General features: G+C 46.1%; 1 protein-coding gene across 3 annotated transcripts in view; it reads left to right on the top strand.

Annotated features, from left to right (window-relative positions):
* The window catches only part of PHKA2 (phosphorylase kinase regulatory subunit alpha 2), a 212,000-nt gene extending 191,932 nt beyond the window's left edge, over positions 1 to 20,068 (top strand). For all 3 annotated transcript variants that reach the window (XM_063955725.1, XM_063955724.1, XM_063955723.1), the window contains 3 exons: positions 7,498 to 7,551; positions 14,782 to 14,982; positions 15,670 to 20,068. In XM_063955725.1, the coding sequence (XP_063811795.1) occupies positions 7,498 to 7,551; positions 14,782 to 14,982; positions 15,670 to 15,843 (429 nt within the window). In that variant the 3' untranslated portion in view covers positions 15,844 to 20,068. The remainder of the gene's footprint in view (positions 1 to 7,497; positions 7,552 to 14,781; positions 14,983 to 15,669) is intronic.
* Positions 20,069 to 23,774: the final 3,706 nt, after the last annotated feature.

Genomic DNA, 23,774 nt, shown 5'->3' with positions numbered 1-23,774 from the left:
CTGCAATCACTGACTCAGAGCTGCTGTACCCAACCTAGGGCCCCTATGAACCTTTATTTATTGGGGCGTGTTGGACCTACCAGTCCCCAGCAAGTATCGGTTGTTAGAGAATTCCCGAGTGACCAGCGAACCTCCCTTAAAATAAAAAAATTACACAAATCACGTTAGAATGTACAAATAGCGTTTATGACCCCTCTAGCGTACGCAAATGGTACTGGGTCAAGTTACTAACTAATGCACACAATTACGTGCGGTACAATCGTTCTGCACATAAGCAACTAATCTTATGTGCGGAGCGACCAGTGGAATCGAAAATTGTGGCTGCAAATTCCTTCAGCCTGAGCTTAATGGCCTATATGGGTATCGCACCAACCCTTTCTGGTGTTGTGCTACTCTTTATCTATAGCGGACTTCTTAGTCTGCTGTACCTGAACCTCCTGGTCTGTCTGGACCTCCTGGTCTGTGCTACAGTAGACCTCCTGGTCTGCTATACTCTAATGCTCTTTTTTTAAATGTTTAACAAGGGATGCCTCCCAAGCCACCATGCAGTCACTTACACGTATGTACCTTCACGAGAACTCGATTTCCTTTGGTTCAACCCCAAAATTTTTTAGAAACTTATATATATATGTATACACACTCTTTCACCTCATATACACTTTACTTTCGTTTCTTCGCAGAAATCCCTTTCATTCAGTAACACAGTTCAGTCCAGATGAGTTGCAAATTAGAGAAGGATCTATTAGCTTAAAATTTTGGACACTGAAATTGACTTGCCCTATTATCGCGTTGCCTCCTTTTCGCCTATTTAAAATAATACTATCGTGTGATTTGTATTATGTGGGCGTACCCAGACGCTCCGTTGCGTAATATACGCTCCGTGCGTCGACCCTTGCGTCGCGTACACTCGTTCTGCCCCTTGTTAGAGACACGTGTACGCAAGCCAGGTATGTCCACAGTAACACAACTAACACGTTTATCAATGTAAATGACCTTTAATTGTAATCATCTACTGAACACCACACAGAACTTCCTTGTATTTTGGGCAAGCCGTGTGTGTGTTTTACAAATTACTTCCTTACGTATTAATATTAACTTTTAACTACCAATAGCAACAAATCTTTCTCAGCACGTTATCAATTGTGAAATGGCAAACAGGAAGGTGATATGTGAAAATACACAAATGAAAAGAGATACAGTTGTGTGCGTGCGTGCGTGTGTACGCAAAACAGAAATAAATAGTTTAAAAAAAAAAACAATAGCGTATTGTTCTTACCTCCGGTTCCGGATCCCACCAGCACTCCTTCAATCTAGCGAAACAGACGGTTATCTAGTCAGCACTCCTGTATCCCGGTACGAAGGGATACTGCCTTCCCGCCCTTGCTGACAGATAACGTTTGTTTTCGCTAGTGCGGATATGTGGAGGACGGACGAGCCGCCAATTGATAATGCTGATTTTAGATTACCTTATAACTTCACAATAATGGGTAAGAGACACAGTACGCAATTGGCGTATGGGGTACCGTAAGGGTACGTATTTAGCGTAGCATATGCTAGGCCGTGATCGAGACGCACATGCAGCACGCTCGCTCACAGCTTAATGCGTGGTGTCGAGCACGCTATAGGCGAGCGACTACCGTAATGCTACGCTATCAGCGTAGCGGACGCTCGAGACCACGAGGAGATCACGAGCGGCGCAGACGCTTACAAGATGACAATCAATAAACCTTGAATGTAACACACAGAAAGGATACTCTTATACTGTAAACCTTGTACTGAAACACTGTAGCGATATAACGCTGCTTAACTTTGTTAACACTAAAGCTGTTTGAGCGATCGAGACGCTCCTATTACCCACTGCAATGTAATGAACACACGATACCGTGCTAAGGATCCAACACCTTTACTAACAAGCTTTTAGTTATATTGAAAAAGGTAAACAGTTACAAGTCATACACTACAGACTAACATATAATTCTAACAGATTATCTAGACAGAAATATACAATATTGTTACAATCTTTAAACAGAACAGAGAGAGAGAGAATGTGGCCAATATAAACAAAGAGCGAGATGATTACAGAGAATTACTTACACACACACTGGGAACGATCGCAGCGCAGCCTGGTACCAGCTCCGAGTTAGTCAATATGAAAATCGTTTGTGGAGAGTGAGGGATCTGTTCAGGCTGGCTGATCTTATATACACTGAGTACAGTATACTACAAAGGGACCTACAATCTCATTGTTCATTGGACACAGGAATGTCTCCTCGCATCATATCAAAAGGTCATAGGTTAGTTTGAACAGGTGGGCTGTGACTATTTCAAACAGCTCAGGTGGGTGGGAAACTCCGGATTCCCGCCGCATGGATAATGAATCGCAAATATATGAAATGTCCAGAATCTACTAATGGCCATGACTATACGCAGGAGCGATTAATCTTTACCTAACCAGCACCGGATTGTTGCTATTAAAATACTCTTCAGTTAGGTACCAGACACAGCTGTTCAAACCCTGTCTGACCCTTCGTACCATACAAAGAGGGATTCCCAAGTCCGTGAACAAGTCACATTAAACAAACTTACAGTTATTACTAAGGGGAACATTATCTATAAAACATGCTATATGGATTCATTATCTAACGATTGAGTCGCCCGCTAGACGCACACAAACTCTACCGTAAATGCACATACCACGCGCTCGAGCGCATGGCCGAGGCGCCATCCCGCGGCTGCGTATATCCGCACGCACGGGAGAGAATGTGCACGTGCAGCAGGCACGCGCATGAGGTGAATATATGGCAACGTGTAGCATGATATTTTTCTGACTTTGACACTAGCTATTCAGAGGTAGACAACAGATAGACTCCATACAGGAAATGTGCTGTAATTTAATTAAAAGGAACACAAACCATCCAAGAAGCAATAGCTGGTTCTCATGCTTGAATTATGCAGGCTACCACTGAAATAGCTGTATAAGTATATCTACTTGTAACAACTGTCAGAGAACAGCTCCATAAATGTCATATAACTTAGGACTTACGTTCTCTCCAGAAGCTTTGGCTAAATTAACAGTCAAGAGGCTATAAACACATACACTATACTAGTAGTTGTTAGTATTATTTCTTTATACAGGGTTAATCCAGGGTAAACAATATGGGGTGGTCTTCAGGTTGCCGAATGTCGAGATCCCGGCGCACAGTATACTGACGCCGGAATCCCGACACCTGGCATACCGACATATATTCTCCCTCGTGGGGGTCCACGACCCCGCTGGAGGGAGAATAAATAGCGTAGCGCGCCACCGCGCCCTCAGCGTGGCGAGCGCAGCGAGCCCGCAAGGGACTCATTTGCGCTCGCCACGCTGTCGGTATGCCGGCGGTCGGGCTCCCGGCGCCGGTATGCTGGTCGTCGGGAGCCCGTCCGCCGGCATACCATACTACACCCGCAATATGATATCATAAACACAGATGGGTAAGATTGTGTATCACAGGAAACATGTAGTTGACATACAGATGATCCAGCAGCTCTCCACACATCTCCTGATGACATAGTGCTCCACACTCCCCACCTCACATAAATACGCCATTTCCTCTTCTCACTAAACATCTTATACTGTATGCTTTTGTATTACTTCTATGTGGTCATATACTGTATCTCACTAAACTATTACACATAAAGTTGCGGACATCCAATTCAGGGCCAACTACTTTGAAAGTATACAGATAGACCATAAACACAAACCCTTATGGAAACTAAATCTAAGCCAACTGTTCATTCCGTTCTGAAAAAAAGGAAAAAAGACGTGAAAGGAAGAAGAGTGTAAATCCCTGATATCACCCAAAACATATAAGCAGGGCCAGGTGAACAATGGGATGGATGGGACTACAGCTCCAGGCCTCTGCATAAAAATAGTTCCACCACCCGGCTGGCCACATGGTCATCCATAAATCATAAGTTTAACTTTTTTTTCTATTTTCCTCCCAAAATGATGCAATTATTCCTATTCTCACACTTTTAGGGAGACACTTGGGCTGATAGAGCTGTTAAGTCTTACGAACCCTATAACATTTTTATGGGGCGGTCACTGAAGAAAGGAGGCATGGGCCTGTCTAAGAGCCAGTGCTTATGCCTTTTCTTTTAGAAGGTCGATGGAAAATGTTCTGTGTGGCAGCAACTGGAGGTCTAGGATGTAACACCTAAATAATACTTATCACCAATAGATCTAAAAGAGGAGGCCTGTCCCAGAACAACAGAATAGGGGCTCCCACAACAACCTGAGCTGAGTAGGAGAGAAGCATGTCAGACAGGCCCACAAATGTGAGGAAAGAAAGGCAGACACATATAAAGAAGAGACAATGATACACAGGGGAATGTCAGAGACATACACGTGGTGGGGAGGAATGCAGACAACTATAACAGTGACAGAAGGAGCAGAAGTGCAACAGAGCAGGAGCAAAGGCCTGTGTGGTCTAGGATGTGTACAGAGATGCGCACCCTATGAAAACAATGTGACTGCATGCTGCATTTATATATATGGCAGTGGGCAGCATTTATTTAACTCTTTCATGCATAGAGGCCACTACAGTGGACAGCTGTTTTTAAGTCATTATCTCCTGTAGAAACTATTTTTTGACAACACTAGTGCATGGTGTTTTTTTCTTTGGACCGATGCCAAACTTAGACGGTATGCCACCTAGTGGCTCCTTTTAATTCCAAAAAGGTCAAAATAAAATTGCTACATTTCACCAGCACCGAGCACTTCAGGGTTTTCTGTAAAATATTTTTACTCAAAGATAGCAGAGCATGTAAAAAAATAGCTTCAAAGAAAGTAACATTTAGAGTATAATATGGTTTTAATCAAATTTTTTGACATTTGATGTAAAATCATATGTCCACGACAGTGGACGTCATGCAGTACAAGAATCCATACAGTATGCAAGGCTTATCCTGGCATATAGGCCTAACCTAAATATTTTCCCATAGCCAGGTATGCCAGCTTTCACAGCTGATAGCCTTACATGTTATCTTAACTTTTTAAATTGTAAATTATTTCAAATTATTATCATTAGTAGCAGCTGTGTTAGTAGTGGTGAACGCTTTATTAGTATTGTTATTATTTCCTCCAGACATCAAGAGCATCTAGCAACAGGGTTAGGTACAGAGTAGTATAACACGCACACAGGGCGAGTGGATCTCATGGATCAGTGTGTGGTAATGTTCTCACACAGACGCAAAATCAGCAGATGGTACATTCAGGTGTTCTTTCACTTTCTTGTTGTTACTTGTGTAAGCACATGGCTGCTATATCAGGCAACATCGAAGAGGAAGTGAGACACCACCTCTGCTGAAGAGCAGAGCTGTGTCAAAGACACCCCTTGCAATCAGGTTAGTTGTGGGAAGTTACATCTACATGCAGTGTCTTGAGCCTTTTTGTCCTGGGTGCTTCTCCAACTTTCATACTGAGGATTGGATGCATTAAGAAGGTGAAATACATTCCGCCAAACATTGCACTAATGGTACTAATCGCATATGCACTAATATATGCTATTAGTATTGCAAAGGACAGCTCTTCCAATAAGAGCTGTCCTTTGCGATGTGCTCCCTTCTATGGGCTTACAGGTATCATCCCGGGGGGTCCATCTGTGCATGTGCAGAGTGACGCGGAAGCCGCAGGACATGCGGATCCAATCAGGGCTGCGTGGTTGCTGACAGGAGGTGCAGGGCTGCGTGGTCACTGACATGAGGTGCAGGGTTGCGTGGTCACTGACAGGAGGTGCAGTGCTGCGGGGACACTGACAGGAGGTGCAGGGCTACGGGGACACTGATAGGAGGTGCAGGGCTACGGGGACACTGACAGGAGGTGCAGGGCTACGGGGACACTGATAGGAGGTGCAGTGCTGCAGGGACACTGACAGGAGGTGCAGGGCTGCGGGGACACTGACAGGAGGTGCAGTGCTGCGGAGACACTGATAGGAGATGCAGGGCTGTGGGGACACTGACAGGAGGTGCAGGGCTACGGGGACACTGACAGGAGGTGCAGTGCTGCGGAGACACTGATAGGAGATGCAGGGCTGTGGGGACACTGACAGGAGGTGCAGGGCTACGGGGACACTGACAGGAGGTGCAGGGCTTTGGGGACACTGACAGGAGGTGCAGTGCTGCGGGGACACTGACAGGAGGTGCAGGGCTGCGGAGACACTGATAGGAGATGCAGGGCTGCGTGGTCACTGACAGGAGGTGCAGGGCTACGGGGACACTGACAGGAGGTGCAGGGCTTTGGGGACACTGACAGGAGGTGCAGTGCTGCGGGGACACTGACAGGAGGTGCAGGGCTGCGGGGACACTGAGAGGAGGTGCAGGGCTACAGGGACACTGACAGGAGGTGCAGGGCTGCGGGGACACTGACAGGAGGTGCAGTGCTGCGGGGACACTGACAGGAGGTGCAGGGCTGCGGGGACACTGACAGGAGGTGCAGGGCTGACCAGTGGGGACATTGACAGGTGGTGTGAGAATGAGAAGGAGGCTGCTTTAATATACAGTAGCTAGATTTTAAGAGGCGCATGCTCTGTTTAAAGAAAAAGCCTGTAAAATTAACTTTGGCAGCTGGGAAAAGGTGAGGGGATTCACAAGTACGAAAAACTGTCTCTGCAGAAAAATCACTTTTTTATGCTGTAGATGCATGTTGTCCACTCAAGTGGCATATGTATAACTTCTTTAGCTTTATAGTTTAAAAAAAAACAACTTTTTTGTGTTTTTAGAAGCTCTGAATACTAATAAAAACATTTTTTTTATCAGGGCCGGTTCTAAGATTTGTGGCGCCCCGGGCAAAATATGGGGGCGTGGCTTCAATTGGGGGCGTGGTCAACGCGCTGAAAGAAAAAATAAAAATAAATAAAAAGTATACTTACCATCCCCGTTCCTGATCCAGACCCCCTCCGCCGGCGGTGCCGCTCTTCTCCTCTCCTCTCCTCTCCTCTCTTCTCTTCAATCTATGGGAGAGATGTTATTACGTCTCTCACATAGAACAGCATAGACACTAGAGGTCAATTATGACCCCTAGTGTATGTGCCACTATGCTGTGCGGTGCGCGATGACGTCATCGCGCATCGCACAGCAAAGGTCCTCTAGACGAAGGGAAACTAGACCGTAGCGTCTAGTTTCCCTTCAAAGCGGGGGGGCACAGCTGGGCACTGCGGGGGACACAGTGGCGGATCTTGCCCTGGTGCGGCGCCCTCCGGAAGGCGGCGCCCCGGGCAAAAGTACCGCTTGCCCGTGGCAAGAACCGCCACTGTTTTAAATGTTACATTAGGTTATCATAATTCATGTATGTAAGGTTTAATAGCTGTTAAGCTAATACTGTAATATTTGTATATTATTTTTGTTATTATTACTTAACTACTGTACTTTATACTTGTATATCCTTGGTTTTAGAAATGTAATGCATCCATTTGTTTTGCCTTGCTGTTTTTGCAATTACTTTATTTATTTCTACAGTGCCATGGTTTGTCTATAGACGGGTATGTCCTTCCCTCCTCAAGCACAAGAGAGGTAAGAGCAAATATTTTTTGTTGATAACTTGTAAAATTAAGATTCTCTCGGTGATTGCTGCTTCCAAGATTCTAACATAATACCATGATACAACCACAGAGTAGGGGAGGCAAGCCACATGGGGGCCTAATTCATGTTCGGTCGGACTTGCGCCCATTGTTGCAAAGTACCGATTTTTGGTACTTTGCACATGCGCAGGACCCCTGCAACACAGGACGCAGAGCAGTAGCAGATGGTAAGTGATTGACAGTCTGCTGCCAACTGGTGGGCAGGGAGCGGGCAATGACGTCCAAACGGAGGCATGTCGCCACCATTTAAGGGCTGAGAAGAGGTCAAGAATCTCCTCCATAGGACGGAGATATTCTGGCCTCTGCAATGGTCGGCCTTCCGATGGTGACTGAGTGATCCGATACTGCGCCCTAGGACACAGGTGGGATCACTACTGTAACAGGAGGCATCTGCTTGTAATAGACACCTCCTGCTGCATCACCATACAGCGCTGTTACTGCTGATAGCAACTCTGTCCGCATCTGAATTAGGCCCATAATACTGTGGTTTTAGGCTACAGCACCTCAGGCAATCAGATTGCCACTTTTGTTAATGTTCCTTAGCCTGGATAGTAACCAATGGAATATTTGGTTAAACCAATCTGGGCCTGTTCCCACTTATGAAAACTACAATGTGATTGGTTGCCAGTGCTTACAAAACACTGAGTTAAGTATTTGAACTTAGGCAAAATCATTCTGTGCATTCCTAAAAAACTAGGTATAGTGAAGGAGTGTTTGTGTAATTGTGGGGAGACTTAGACCAAAACAGAGACGTATAAATGCGGGTGCCTGAGGGCAGGTGAAAATAAGATTTTACTCACCGGTAAATCTATTTCTCGTAGTCCGTAGTGGATGCTGGGACTCCGTAAGGACCATGGGGAATAGCGGCTCCGCAGGAGACTGGGCACAACTAAAGAAAGCTTTAGGACTACCTGGTGTGCACTGGCTCCTCCCACTATGACCCTCCTCCAGACCTCAGCTAGGATACTGTGCCCGGAAGAGCTGACACAATAAGGAAGGATTTTGAATCCCGGGTAAGACTCATACCAGCCACACCAATCACACCGTATAACTCGTGATATTATACCCAGTTAACAGTATGAAATATAACTGAGCCTCTCAACAGATGGCTCAACAATAACCCTTTAGTTAGGCAATAACTATAAACAAGTATTGCAGACAATCCGCACTTGGGATGGGCGCCCAGCATCCACTACAGACTACGAGAAATAGATTTACCGGTGAGTAAAATCTTATTTTCTCTGACGTCCTAAGTGGATGCTGGGACTCCGTAAGGACCATGGGGATTATACCAAAGCTCCCAAACGGGCGGGAGACTCTGCAGCACCGAATGAGCAAACTCTAGGTCCTCCTCAGCCAGGGTATCAAACTTGTAGACTCGTGCAAAAATGTTTGAACCCGACCAAGTAACAGCTCGGCAAATTTGTAAAGCCGAGACCCCTCGGGCAGCCGCCCAAGAAGAGCCCACTTTCTTCGTGGAATGGGCTTGTACAGATTTAGGGTGCGGCAGTCCAGCCGCAGAATGTGCAAGTTGAATCGTGCTACAGATCCAGCGAGCAATAGTCTGCTTAGAAGCAGGAGCACCCAGCTTGTTGGGTGCATACAGGATAAATAGCGAGTCAGTTTTCCTGACTCCAGCCGTCCTGGAAACATATACTTTTCAGGGCCCTGACTACGTCCAGTAACTTGGAATCCTCCAAGTCCCAAGTAGCCGCAGGCACCACAATAGGTTGGTTCACATGAAAAACTGATACCACCTTAGGAAGGAATTGGGAACGAGTCCTCAATTCCGCCTTATCCATATAAAAAATCAGATAAGAGCTTTTGCATGACAAAGCCGCCAATTCTGATACACGCCTGGCCGACGCCAAGGCCAACAGCATGACCACTTTCCATGTGAGGTATCGTAGCTCCACGGATTTAAGTGGCTCAACCCAATGCGACTTCAGGAAACCCAACACCACGTTGAGATCCCACGGTGCCACTGGAGGCACAAACGGGGGCTGACTATGCAGCACTCCCTTAACAAAAGTCTGAACTTCAGGCAGTGAAGCCAGTTCTATTTTGGAAGAAAATCGATAGAGCCGAAATCTGGACCTTAATGGAACCCAATTTTAGGCCCATAGTCACCCTGCCTGTAGGACGTGCAGAAATCGACCTAGCTGAAATTCCTCCTTTGGGGCCTTCCTGGCCTCACAGCACGCAACATATTTCCGCCATATGCGGTGATAATGGTTTGCGTTCACTTCTTTCCTAGCTTTAATTAGCGTAGGGATAACTTCCTCCGGAATGCCCTTTTCCTTCAGGATCCGGCGTTCAACCGCCATGCCGTCAAACACAGCCGCGGTACGTCTTGGAACAGACAGGCCCCCTGCTGCAGCAGGTCCTGTCTGGGCGGCAGAGGCCATGGGTCCTCTGAGATAATTTCTTGGAGTTCTGGGTACCAAGCTCTTCTTGGCCAATCCGGAACAATGAGTATAGTTCTTACTCCTCTCCTTCTTATTATTCTCATTACCCTGGGTAAGAGAGGCAGAGAAGGGAACACATACACCGACTGGTACACCCACGGTGTTACCAGAGCGTCCACAGCTATCGCCTGAGGGTCCCTTGACCTGGCGCAATATCTTTGTAGCTTTTTGTTGAGGCGGGACGCCATCATGTCCACCTGTGGCCTTTCCCAACGGTGTACAATCATTTGGAAGACTTCTGGATGAAGTCCCCACTCTCCCGGGTGGAGGTCGTGTCTGCTGAGAAAGTGCTTCCCAGTTGTCCACTCCGGGAATGAACACTGCTGACAGTGCTAACACATGATTTTCCGCCCATCGGAGAATCCTTGTGGCTTCTGCCATCGCCATCCTGCTTCTTGTGCCGCCCTGTCGGTTTACATGAGCGACCGCCGTGATGTTGTCTGACTAGATCAGCACTGGCCGGTGTTGAAGCAGGGGTCTAGCCTGACTTAGGGCATTGTAAATGGCCCTTAGTTCCAGAATATTTATGTGTAGGGAAGTCTCCTAACTTTTCCATAGTCCTTGGAAGTTTCTTCCCTGTGTGACTGCCCCCCAGCCTCGAAGGCTGGCATCCGTGGTCACCAGGACCCAGTCCTGTATGCCGAAACTGCGGCCCCCTAGAAGATGAGCACTCTGCAGCCACCACAACAGCGACACCCTGGCCCTTGGAGACAGGGTTATCCGCCGATGCATCTGAAGATGCGACCCGGACCATTTGTCCAACAGATCCCACTGGAAGATCCTTGCATGGGACCTGGCGAATGGAATTTCTTCGTAAGAAGCTACCATCTTTCCCAGGGCTCGCGTGCATTGATGCACCGACACCTGTATTTGTATTAGGAGGTCTCTGTCTAGAGACGACAACTCCTAGGACTTCTCCTCCGGGAGAAACCCTTTTTATCCTGTTCTGTGTCCAGAACCATACCCAGGAACAGTAGATGCGTCGTAGGAACCAGCTGCAACTTTGGAATATTCAGAATCCAGCCGTGTTGTTGTAGCACTTCCCGAGATAGTGCTACTCCGACGAACACCTGCTCCCTGGACCTCGCCTTTATAAGAAGATCGTCCAAGCACGGGATAATTATTTCGGCCATTACCTTGGTAAATACCCTCGGTGCCGGGGACAGACCAACGGCAACGTCTGGAATTGGTAATGACCATCCTGTACCACAATTTTGAGGTACTCCTGGTGAAGAGGGTAAATAGGGACATGCAGGTAAGCATCCTTGATGTCCAGTGATACCATAAAATTCTCCAGGCTTGCAATAATCGCCCTGAGCGATTCCATTTTGAACTTGAACCTTCGTATATAAGTGTTCAAGGATTTCAATTTTAGAATGGGTCTCACCGAACCGTCTGGTTTTGGTACCACAACATTTTGGAATAGTAACCCCGGCCTTGTTGAAGGAGGGGTACCTTGATTTCACCTGCTGGAAGTACAGCTTGTGAATTGCCGCCAGTGCTACCTCCCTTTCTCCGAGGGCAGCAGGCAAGGCTGATGTGAGGTAACGGCGAGGGGGAGTCGCCTCGAACTCCAGCCTGTATCCCAGTGATACTACTTGCAGAACCTAGGGATCCACCTGTGGGCAAGCCCACTGGTCCCTGAAGTTCCCGAGACGCGCCCCCACCGCACCTGTCTCCATCTGTGGAGCCCCAGCTTTTTCCTTCTTCCCTTGTCTCTGTGCAGAAAGGAAGCGCCTTTGACCCACTTGCTCTTCTGAAGCCGAAAGGACTGTACCTGAAAATACGGTGCTTTCTTAGGCTGTGAGGAAACCTGAGGTAAAAATTTTTCTTCCCAGCTGATGCTGTGGATACGAGGTCCCAGAGACCATCCCCAAACAATTCCTCACCCTTATAAGGCAGAATCTCCATGTGCCTTTTAAGGCAGCATCACCTGTCCACTGCCGGGTCTCTAATACCCTCCTGGCAGAATGGACATTGCCTTAATTCTGGATGCCAGCCGGCAAATATCCCTCTGTGCATCCTTCATATATAAGACAACGTCTTTAATATGCTCTATGTTAGCAAAATATTATCCCTGTCTAGGGTATTGATATTATCTGACAGGGTGTCAGACCACGCTGCAGCAGCACTATTTATGCTGAGGCAAATGCAGGTCTCAGTCTAGTACCTGAGTGTGTATATACAGACTTCAGGATAGTCTCCTGCTTTTTATCAGCAGGCTCCTTCAAAGTGGCCGTATCCCAAGACGGCAGTGCCACCTTTTTTGGCAAACGTGTGAGCGCCTTATCCACCCTAGGGGATATCTCCCAACGTGACCTATCCTCTGGCGGGAAAGGGTACGCCAGCAGTAACTTTTTAGAAATTACCATTTTCTTATCAGGGGAACCCACGCTCTTTACACACTTCATTCACTCATCTGATGGGGGAACAAAACACTGGCTGCTTTTTCTCCCCAAACATAAAACCCCTTTTATGTGGTACATGGGTTCATGTCAGAAATGTGTAACACATTTTTCATTGCCGAGATCATGCAACGGATGTTCCTAGTGGATTGTGTATATGTCTCAACCTCGTCGACACTGGAGTCAGACTCCGTGCCGACATCTGTGTCTGCCATCTGAGGTAACGGGCGTTTTTTGAGCCCCTGATGGCCTTTGAGACGCCTGGGCAGGCGCGGGCTGAGAAGCCGGCTGTCCCACAGCTGTTACGTCATCCAGCCTTTTATGTAAGGAGTTGACATTGTCGGTTAATACCTTCCACCTATCCATCCACTCTGGTGTCGGCCCCACAGGGGGCGACATCCCATTTATCGGCCTCTGCTCCGCCTCCACGTAACCTTCCTCATCCAACATGTTGACACAGCCGTACCGACACACCGCACACACACAGGGAATGCTCTGACTGAGGACAGGACCCCACAAAGTCCTTTGGGGAGACAGAGAGAGAGTATGCCAGCACACACCAGAGCGCTATATAATGCAGGGATTAACACTATAACTGAGTGATTTTTCCCCCAATAGCTGCTTGTATACACATATTGCGCCTAAATTTAGTGCCCCCCCCCTCTCTTTTTAACCCTTTGAGCCTGAAAACTACAGGGGAGAGCCTGGGGAGCTGTCTTCCAGCTGCACTGTGAAGAAAAAATGGCGCCAGTGTGCTGAGGGAGATAACTCCGCCCCTTTTTCGGCTGACTTTTCTCCCGCTTTTTTCATGGATTCTGGCAGGGGTAATTTATCACATATATAGCCCTGGGACTATATATTGTGATGATTTGCCAGCCAAGGTGTATTATATTGCCCTCAGGGCGCCCCCCCCAGCGCCCTGCACCCATCAGTGACCGGAGTGTGAGGTGTGCATGAGGAGCAATGGCGCACAGCTGCAGTGCTGTGCGCTACCTTGTTGAAGACAGAAGTCTTCTGCCGCCGATTTTCCGGAACACTTCTTGCTTCTGGCTCTGTAAGGGGGCCGGCGGCGCGGCTCCGGGACCGAACATCGAGGTCGGGTCCTGTGGTCGATCCCTCTGAAACTAATGGTGTCCAGTAGGCTAAGAAGCCCAAGCTACCACCAGTTAGGTAGGTTCGCTTCTTCTCCCCTTAGTCCCTCGCTGCAGTGAGTCTGTTGCCAGCAGATCTCACTGTAAAATAAAAAACCTAAAATATACTTTCTTTCTAGGAGCTCAGGAGAGCCCCTAGTGTGCATCCAGCTCAGCCGGGCACAAGATTCTAACTGAGGTCTGGAGGAGGGTCATAGTGGGAGGAGCCAGTGCACACCAGGTAGTCCTAAAGCTTTCTTTAGTTGTGCCCAGTCTCCTGCGGAGCCGCTATTCCCCATGGTCCTTACGGAGTCCCAGCATCCACTTAGGACGTTAGAGAAAATACATGCTGATAATTACTGCCTTTACTAGCTAACCACTTTGTGAGACAGGTGCTTTCTTTGTTGCTCGTGCATGTATTATGCATTTGTGTGCATGCTTTAGCAGGTCTTTTCATCCATGATACAGATGTGTCTTCATACATCATTGCTGCAGTTGTGCCAAACAGCCCCTCTCGGAGCTCCAGATCTTATGAGACTCTTATAGCGCTGGGCGTATTTTGCATCTTTTTTGATGAAAATTTGTCTTACTCTCAATGCAATGTGACTAGGACGCACCAGGTGACTGCGTCCTAGTCACATTGCCAGACTGGTTCATTTAATGTTTGACACTTGTATGTCTACAGTACGTGCGACTAAGTCTCTGAATCTGCATGTGAAATGCTACAATGCAGCGACCGTGGCCCAGGTTCTGATGTGGTTCATACAGACCTAGTCGTACACAGATATAGAAGTGTCACATATGAAGTGAATCAGCTCAGTCTCCTGGTGCATCCTACACTCATTTATGGCAAAAAAAGACACCCCATGCCACCAGAGTTGCGCTACAAGGCGCATTGGGGCTAGAAGTATGAGGACACACCTGTATAACTGCTGTGCTAGTGAGGTTTGTAAGCTTTACTGAAACCAAGTGAATGCAGATATTGCAGCGAAAGTATCATATGCTACTGATACCAACCCGCACTCATCGGGCAATGCGTACACCTCAGAATATAGACATGAATAAGACATTTACCTTCTTTTTAGCATAAATGATATTAAATATCCCCCACCCCTTATTATTTACTATATATTACAAGAATGCTATTGACTTTTGCCAGATGACCGCTTGCGAGATCAAGTTTGCTGTCCACGTGGAGTCTGTCCTCAACCACGTTCCTCAGCCTGAGTACAGACAGCTGCTAGTGGAAGCGATACATGTGCTCACACTGGTGTCCGATATGGAAGTGGATAGTATTGGTGGTATTATCCACGTTGATCGTATTGTGCACATGGCCAGTGACCTATTTCTTCATGACCAGGTAGGGTATACTACACCTCTTACATCATGCTGCATTGGAGGAGATGCTCAGGGCTAAATGTATTATCCTCCGAGTTGACAGAGGTGCGGAAATTTCTGCAATTCTGCCCGTTTTTTAAAGCAGAAATCATTTACAAGGCAAAACCAACCTGGTTTTGCCTTGTAAATGATTGCTGCTTTAAGAAAATCGGCAATCCATTGCTCCTTTTTCCCTTGCATCGTGTAAGTGTGTATGCACTTGCCAATGCAGGGTCCTGTAGCCTGCCAGATTGCCCAGCTACACATTGTTCTGATGGGTAGCTGGCTTCAGGCGTGTTATTAGACCTCCCGCTTACAGTTGCCTGCCATTAAATTAATTCCAGGGGGGCTGAGAAGGGGGTAGGGCAGGTACTGATTATGTGTGCCTGGGTTTGTCTGGGGGACCCAAACCAGCCATGGAGTTAGAGGACTGGTGCATATTTTTCCCAGCAGGCATAGCAACATGTCTCAGTGGCCATGAATGAAATAGCCAGTTTTATGTTACAAAATCTGTAAAGTTTACAAAGTCTCTAGCTAAGTGGAACTGCAGCATTAAGATCCAAGAATTATGCGGGACACTTTAGGCCGGGTAACAAATAGTTTTAACTAGTAAACATATTGTAACTGTATCTAGTGTATAATGTAAACATGTACATGTTTTATTCCACAGAAAGCCCTTGGAGCAGGAGATTTTTACCTCGAGCAGGATCCAGCAACAGGGATCTGCAGCTTTTTCTATGATAGTGCTCCAAGCGGGGCCTTTGGAACGATGACTTACATGACCAAAGCTGTGGCTACCTACCTGCAGGACTTTTTGCCCAGTACAAGTTGTTTAATGCAATGAAAGGTCAGGGTGTTACACTGTTCATCTGCCCCAAGGACCATAATGTACTGTATCTTGGAAAAATGCACAGTAAATACTGCCTATAATACTGGCTGCCCACAAATGTTAGACAGCTTTATTTTGACACTGCAACTTACAGTAGATTTCAGTTTGAACATGCCCCACCCAAATCTAACTCTCTCTGCACATCTTCCCCACCTGTAGTGTGGCATGGTTTTGCCCAGTTGCTTGCTTTTTTGCTTTGCTTACAAACATGAATCAGGCTCTTGTCTGTTACAGCAGACTCAAAAGTATTTCCACTCAATTACCTGATGTTTATGGTATCACAGATGGAATCTTTAAATTATAGGTTGAATGGAAAAGGAAAAGAATTCTTGTAAAAACGAATACATCTCTCGGGATGTCGGTATGTGAATTTGGCAAACAAATAGACATATAATAATTATTATTATAAGGTATTTTTCAATAGCATATTTTATTATTACACTAGTTAACATGCTTTGACTTCCACAAATGAAAGACTTACAATTACTACTGACAATAACATGTTCCACAAATGATCAATGCGATGAAGAAGACAAAACAACCTCAGCATTGTAAGCGCAAAATAAATAATCTGAAGTAGAACTGAACACAGCCCATCACAGAACCTGCACATTTACATTGTAATACTGTACATTGCTTAAATGTTATTTTCTGCACTATACTCATTAATGGCAAATAGAATTAATGTGTATAATAAAAAGAGCAGGTTACATATGTAACTGGTGGAACATACCATCGTTAGGAAAATTGGACCCTTGCAGCCATGTACATTTTCATTTAAATTTGATAGCAGCACAGTAACATCATTAAATTAAAATACTATGGACCCTATTCAGTACAGATTGCAAATTCTACTAAAAAGCAAAATTTGCAATCCGTTCAGTCGCATGCTGGGGGCCACCCATCGCAGGGCAAGGCTGCCTACATGCTACCCGCCGCCCTCCAACTGTGACCGTGCTGTAATTGCGATCACACCGCAATTAGTGCATTGTCGCAGATACTAAGGAAGACTCCTGCCAGTGCAGCCTGAATGCGATGGCAGGAGTCCCGCCGCCATTTTTTCGATCGGAGCGGCTGTGTGTGACTACACGCAGCCACCCCAAAAACGTAGCTGACACACCCTTGTTTTCCCTGCGTCCCCCCTTGTAATGGTTCGCGGACATCCCCCGCCCACCCCGCGAATGTGTCTGACTGTCAATCAGGCAGAGGCGTTCGCAGTTAATGTGGGCTGACTGCATTAACTGCATGCGCAGGACGGGACCTGCGCGTGTGCGCTGCAACTTTGTCTCAGAAATTGCGGTTGAATCGCATCTGCAATGCGACCTGAATAAGGCCCTATGGGCGGAATTCAAAGTAGATGGTGCCCAAATGGAATATTCAATTGTAGCTCTGTTCGGGGTTGGCGAGCTGAAATACATGAAAAGTGACTCGTTTGGGCACGCAAACGGAACTTTTCGTGATCACGCCAAGCACTGTGGTCAAGTTTAATCACTTTACACGGCTAAACACGACCTCTATGGGCGCGATCAATGTGATAACGGGACTCAATTGAATATCACCCCCACCGTCACTTTAGACAGGAGATCGGGCACGATAATCAATTAAATTCCACCCTGTGGGTTTAGTCTGCTATCTTTATTTCTCACAGGTTAATGATATTAAAGCTCTCTCTCCCTATATACTTATATAGTGCTATACGCCCATTTTGCTTCCTCTTCATCGGTCACAATAACACATGAAAGTCTGCCTAACATAGGCCCAGTAACTTGAGAGGCTACAGTTTTCTCGGCCTGTGAAATACTGTAGCTCTCCAACAGAGCATGCAGCTGACATAGAGCCAGATTTAGAGATGTAAGCAAACCGATGGTTTACGTACATCTCCAAGCCATGTGTCATTTGGGGCAGGGAATGTATTGCAATGGTCATATTCCCGAAAAATGGGGTGTGTCATCCCCTTTTTGTGTTGGTGGTGAAGCCAGTGTCTATATCTTCCGATAGATTTGCTAGCATCGGCTACGGAGCTGAGACAGCCAGTCTGAGTAGCATTAGGCACAATCAGATGGCCGACGCTGCGACAGACGGTTTCAATGGTGATTCAATGCTGCGACTTAGGACACAGCACTCGGATCTGCAATGCTGACATTGGGCGTCTTTAGTCCTCAGACGCCTCCTGCAGTATTAACATATTTTTGCAGCAGTGATGCAAATAGCGTCCATCTGTAAATCAGGCCCATAATGTGCATTAGGAATATGTATTTTAAGTGTACGAAAGTTTGATATATTTCTACGGGATGCGGTCAAGATCCCGCTGGACGGAATCCCGGCGGTCGAAATACCGACACCGGAATCCCGACCGGCACAATCCCGACATATTCTCCCTCCGTGGGTGTCCACGACACCCATAGAGGGAGAATAAAATAGTGCTCGCAAGGGGCTGAGTTCCGCTCGCCACCCCTGTCGGGATTGTGCTGGTCGGGATTCCGGTGTCGGTATTTCGACAGCCGGGATCCCGTCCAGCGGGATTTCGTACTGATTCCATTTCTATATACTGTACTGCTACTTTTCCAATGACAGACATTGGTACAGGTGAATGCACTACTGAGGCGAGAGTTGCTAGATGGTCAGTATGGTAATCTACTGTATAAAGCTAGATCATGGCTGTAAATGCAGGTACTACTTATCTTGCAGTGGCATTAATGGATGTTGATAGAAAAGCCATGTCGTATATTTCAGCATCATGAATGTGCTTTTGCAGAAGAAGTGCTTTACTCAAGCAATATTTTTCCTTTATTCGGTTTCTATGTATATTCCATGATAAATCTATAATCTCTACCTAAGACGTTACTTATACTGTATACAAATGGACAGTGTGTTTGATGTTCTATCTGCATGTTGATAACTTTTATTCCTCATGTTTCATTTTACTGTTTAACAGCAATGTAAATAATTCATTTTAGAATTTCAGTTACCAGAATAAAATTATATTTAAAAATAGATTGATGTATTTTATAATGTAACATGTCAGACGTTTGTTCAGCATATGCATGTACTTGTTTAATATGTTTGTGCTGTTTATTATTACTATAAAAATGGGATTTGTGGTCTATTTTTGAAGTGTTTTAGTATCTTGGCTAACTGTGATCCCCTGACTAAAAGGACTCACTATTAAATAGGTTATAGGGAATTGACTTTAATTATAGACCCGTCCTCGAAATTAGATGAAGAAAATACATCTACTGTGGTATATTCTTTTTAAACTGCTATTACCATTGTACAAGCTTTTGTAATGACTGATGAATGTAGATCTTATATCTAATGCAGAGGTTCCCAAACTTGCATTATGTATGGCACCCAGGGACAGACTGGGTCCTCTTTCCGGCCCTGGCATCCTTTGCATCCGAGAAAGGGATGCGCGGACACTGCAAATGGGGGTGTGCCGCGAGTCAGGGGGCGTGGACTCGTGGCACGCCCCCATATTGCTTAGCAACGGGGGGCACGGACACTGCAAATGGGGCCGTTCCGCGAGTCAGGGGGCGTGGACTCGCGGCACGCCTCCATATTGCTTAGCAACGGGCCATTACGGCAGCAGAGGACAAAACAGAGCCGGTAGCTGTGCTGTACGCAGTGTTCCTGGCTTTCTGTGGACTGGACCGGCCCTTCTGGCATTTGAGTGCTCCCCTTATGAGAGTCTAGTGCCATGCTCTTCAGGCACTTTTTGTGTATTTGCCAGATGGGCAGTCCGGACCTGACGGCCAACAGTTTGTTATTGAGAAATGCAGAAAAAAAAATCTTAAAATGACATTCATTGTGCTTGCCTGTCTTCCATTGGCTCAGTTCTGTGGTGGTGGGCAGGGTTGTTCGTCTGTTTGTCCACATATTTATGATTGGCAGCCACCAGCACTGGTTTTGCCTAAAACATTGACCATACATAATTTGATTAGGGACTGGACCACCCACCTGTGGCACCCCTGCTAGTGTGCCACAGCACCCAGTTTGGGAACCACTAAACTAATGTCTTATATGTACTGATTATTGAATGTATAAAGAAGTATAGAGGGAAACAAATATATATGGAGCATTTCAAATGGCTGCCATACAATCTTGTTGTACACTTGACAGGTTTTTAGATTGAAGTAAGTTTTATTACCGGTTAGCCATTAATAAAAGTTATATTATATTAGTTGCACGTCTTTATTTAAATCATGTATTTTACCAAGTTTTATCGCTGTTAGGAAAGTATACAATAATAGTGTTGAAATTTAAGGAGGGAACATACAGTACTGCAAATATATACTGTACATTATTGGGAATGGACTATTCGACAGTGTAGGTTTCTTTACAGTTCCCCTGAGCCCTAGTGGCTAGTGAGACCTATCAGCGTGCTCCCAGAGGCGAGCATGTAGTGTATATTAATATATATGTATGTGTCACATTACAATAAATCACGGTGACTTTGATATTTGATACTTATTAACAAAACTACATATAGGAAACACATTTCTGTGAGTCGTCTTGGAGGCTGTAGCCCGGCCAGCAGCTACATGTATATGATCCAAAGGTATTAGTACAGACGTGGTCGCAGACTGGTGCTTCACTGCTGCATTCATCCAGATCTTTATTCCACAAATAAAGAAAAAAAAACATATTACCTATGTGTCCGATTTTATTTATTAAAAAAAACTTGTATATTTGTTAGAATAGAAATCTAAGGTTCATAAATTGCCATGCTTTTTTCCTTCCGTAAATTGAGCCTTTTACCGCCATGACCGTTATAATGTCAGTATTTGAATTCTACAATTGGCTTTCCTCTGCAAGTTCTGGTATCACTCAGTAACACAAAGCCCTCTGTGCAGCCGCACTCTGTGTGTCCTTCCCCGAGGGGTTTACAGATTTGGGAACATCCTCCATTATTGCTAGAACATGGTATAAATTCTGTAAAGAACATTGAATATAAAAATGTATTATAGAACAGTTCATTTTCCTCATTGTTCCTCACAATATCTAAAGCAGTTTATTAATTTATGCAAGAACAGAGTATAATAAAAAAAACATAGAAAGAAATGATGCTACAACTGATGCATATTTAGGCATTAAGTCGATGTTGATAATTGTTGACAGTCAAAAGGGCAACACCTGGTCAGCCGTCCCAATGTTGACATGATTAAAATACGACACCAACAGTGTCGACAAAGGACTTCCTCAATATACAGGTGATATACTGTATTCTAATTTATACATCTCCCAGATCTAATTATGTTGGTTTTTCCAAGACTGCCATGTGGCACAGCAGAGAATGTGTCTGATGAGTTTATTCTGGTGGTTCGGAATATTCACAATAGGGAGTAAATCGGGTACACACTAAGTGATATATCGTGGGCCTGTCGGCTGGTGTGTATATCAGATATATCTGTTAACAACGTAGTTTAAAGACATATAGCATTGGCTGTGCAGCACAGCCGATGGCCGATATATCTAAAGTTAAATCAGTGAATCTGACTGTATGTTTGGGCGGTCTACCTATCGGCCATACACTTGCTGCAGTGGCTGACATCACAGCTTGGCAGGCATATTAAGATTCCTTCAATTGGGTGTCCTGATTGACACATCAAGCGACCGATCTGTAATTGTGTATACTTACTGTACCTGAATCAGCCGCTCTGTTGGCACTATGGCTGGCCCTCTGACATGTCTGTCTGGTGTGTACCCAGCCTAAAATGATTTTTACATTCGGTAGGACAAAGACAGTAGATATAGAAAAAATCAGTCTACTAGTCTCTGTCCAGCTCCACCAGATGTGCTGAAAAGGTCCCCCTTTTATCCACAATTTCTCATACGTCCTAGAGGATGCTGGGGATGACATCAAGACCATGGGGTATAGACGGTATCCGCAGGAGACATGGGCACTCCAAAGACTTTTCATTGGGTGTGAACTGGCTCCTCCCTCTATGCCCCTCCTCCAGACCTCAGTTTTAGAAATGTGCCCAGGTCGACTGGATGCACTCTGAGGAGCTCTACTGAGTTTCTCTGAAAAGACTTATGTTAGGTTTTTTATTTTCAGGGAGATCTGCTGGCATCAGACTCCCTGCTTCGTGGGACTGAGGGGGCAGAAGCAGAACCAACTTCCTCAGAGTTTCATGGCTCTGTTTCTTGCTGACAGGACACCATTAGCTCCTGAAGGGAACTGAACGCTAGCCGTGTCTAGATGCTCACTCCCACAGCACGCCGTCACCACCCTCACAGAGCCAGAAGTCAGAAGACAGGTGAGTATGAGAAGAATGATCTTCAATCAAGTAAGTGACGGCTGAGGTGCGGTGCGGCTGGCGGAAGCGCAGCGCGCCATTGCTGCCCACACACACAGGCACTGCAGGGTGCGGGGGGGGGGGGAGGGGGCAGTAAGAAAAATACCTCAAACTGGCTAAAAGAGGGCATAAGATGCCGCTGGCACAGCCCTACCCCCGCCAGTATAAATATTGTCATGGATACTGGGGGGCGGAGCTTATTCCTCAGGCAGCCAGCACACTGCTCAGCACCATTTTCTCTCCTCAGGCTGCAGAGAACACGCTGGTCCTCTCCTCCACTTCTGACAAGTACAGGGTGCTATAAAGGGGGGGCACAAAGTCATTGTGGTGCATTTGATAGTGTATATTACTATTTAAAAGTGCTTTTGGGCTGTGGACATACTGTGTTCACAGGCAATACTTGCGCTGGGTTTGTGAACTGGCTGCTCCTATCCTGTGTCTCTCTGACAGATTTTACTGTGGGTCTGTCCCCAAAATAAGTCCCAGTGTGTCTGTGAGTGTGGTGTACACGTGTGAGGCATGTCTGAGGAAGGGAGTTCCTCCCCGGTCGAAGCCATTTTAAGGACACAGAGTTGTAATGTGGTGGCGCTACCGGCACACCAAGAGCCTGCATGGGTGAAAGAGCTACGTGACAGTATGCATCTGATTAACCGTAGATTAGATAAATCTGAATCTAAGGCTGCATGCTGGAGAAAATCTGTGGAAGATGTGATTTTTCAGGATGCTGTTATTCCTTATGCGGGCGGCCCCTCTGGGTCACATAAGAGACCATTTGCAAATGTTGTAAACACTGATACCGACACGGATTCTGATTCTTGTGTCGACAATAGTGAATCCAGAGAGATAGATCATAAATTGGCAAAAAACGTGTTGGAGGTTACAGAAAGCACTCCTGTACCTCAGGAGAAAGCTTATTTATGTAAGGAAAAGAAATCCAAAGTCACATTCCCTCATTCACACGAACTAAATGCTCTGTTTGAAGGGATGTGGGTGAATCCTGATAAAAAATGTCGTATTCCCAAAAGGATTCACATAGCTTATCCTTTCCCGGTTGAAGACAGGAAAAAATGTGAGTCACCCCCTGTGTTAGACAGTGCACTTTCCAGGTTGACAAAGAAGGTAATTCTCCCTGCTCCTGGCACGGCTTCTCTTAAAGAGCCAGCAGGCCGCAAAATGGAAACGACATTGAAATCCATTTATGTTACCAATGGTACACTGCTCAGGCCCACTATTGCCTGCGCATGGGTGAGTCGCGTTATTGAAAAATGGTCAGAAAGCGTGTCTTCAGAAATTGACACGATTGATAAAGATGAGATACTCCTTAAGTTAGGGAATATCAAGGACGCTGCCACCTACATGCTGGAAGCAATGAAGGATATTGGACTCTTGAGTTCACAAGCCGCTACCATGGCAGTATCAGCTAGGCGGACGTTATGGATTCGCCAGTGGAACGCGGATGCAGATTCCAAAAGAAACATGGAGGCTCTCCTATATAAAGGTGAGGCCAGGGCCAGCTCCAGGCCTACTAGCACCCTGAGCGAGAAAATGTAAAAGCGCCCCCCCCCCCCATGCGCGCGCCGAAGGCGC

Source organism: Pseudophryne corroboree, chromosome 2 (assembly GCF_028390025.1).
Source record: "Pseudophryne corroboree isolate aPseCor3 chromosome 2, aPseCor3.hap2, whole genome shotgun sequence".
Classification (NCBI taxonomy): domain Eukaryota; kingdom Metazoa; phylum Chordata; class Amphibia; order Anura; family Myobatrachidae; genus Pseudophryne; species Pseudophryne corroboree.
The sequence above is the reverse complement of the archived record's forward strand: the minus strand, read 5'-3'. Positions and strand labels throughout refer to the sequence as shown.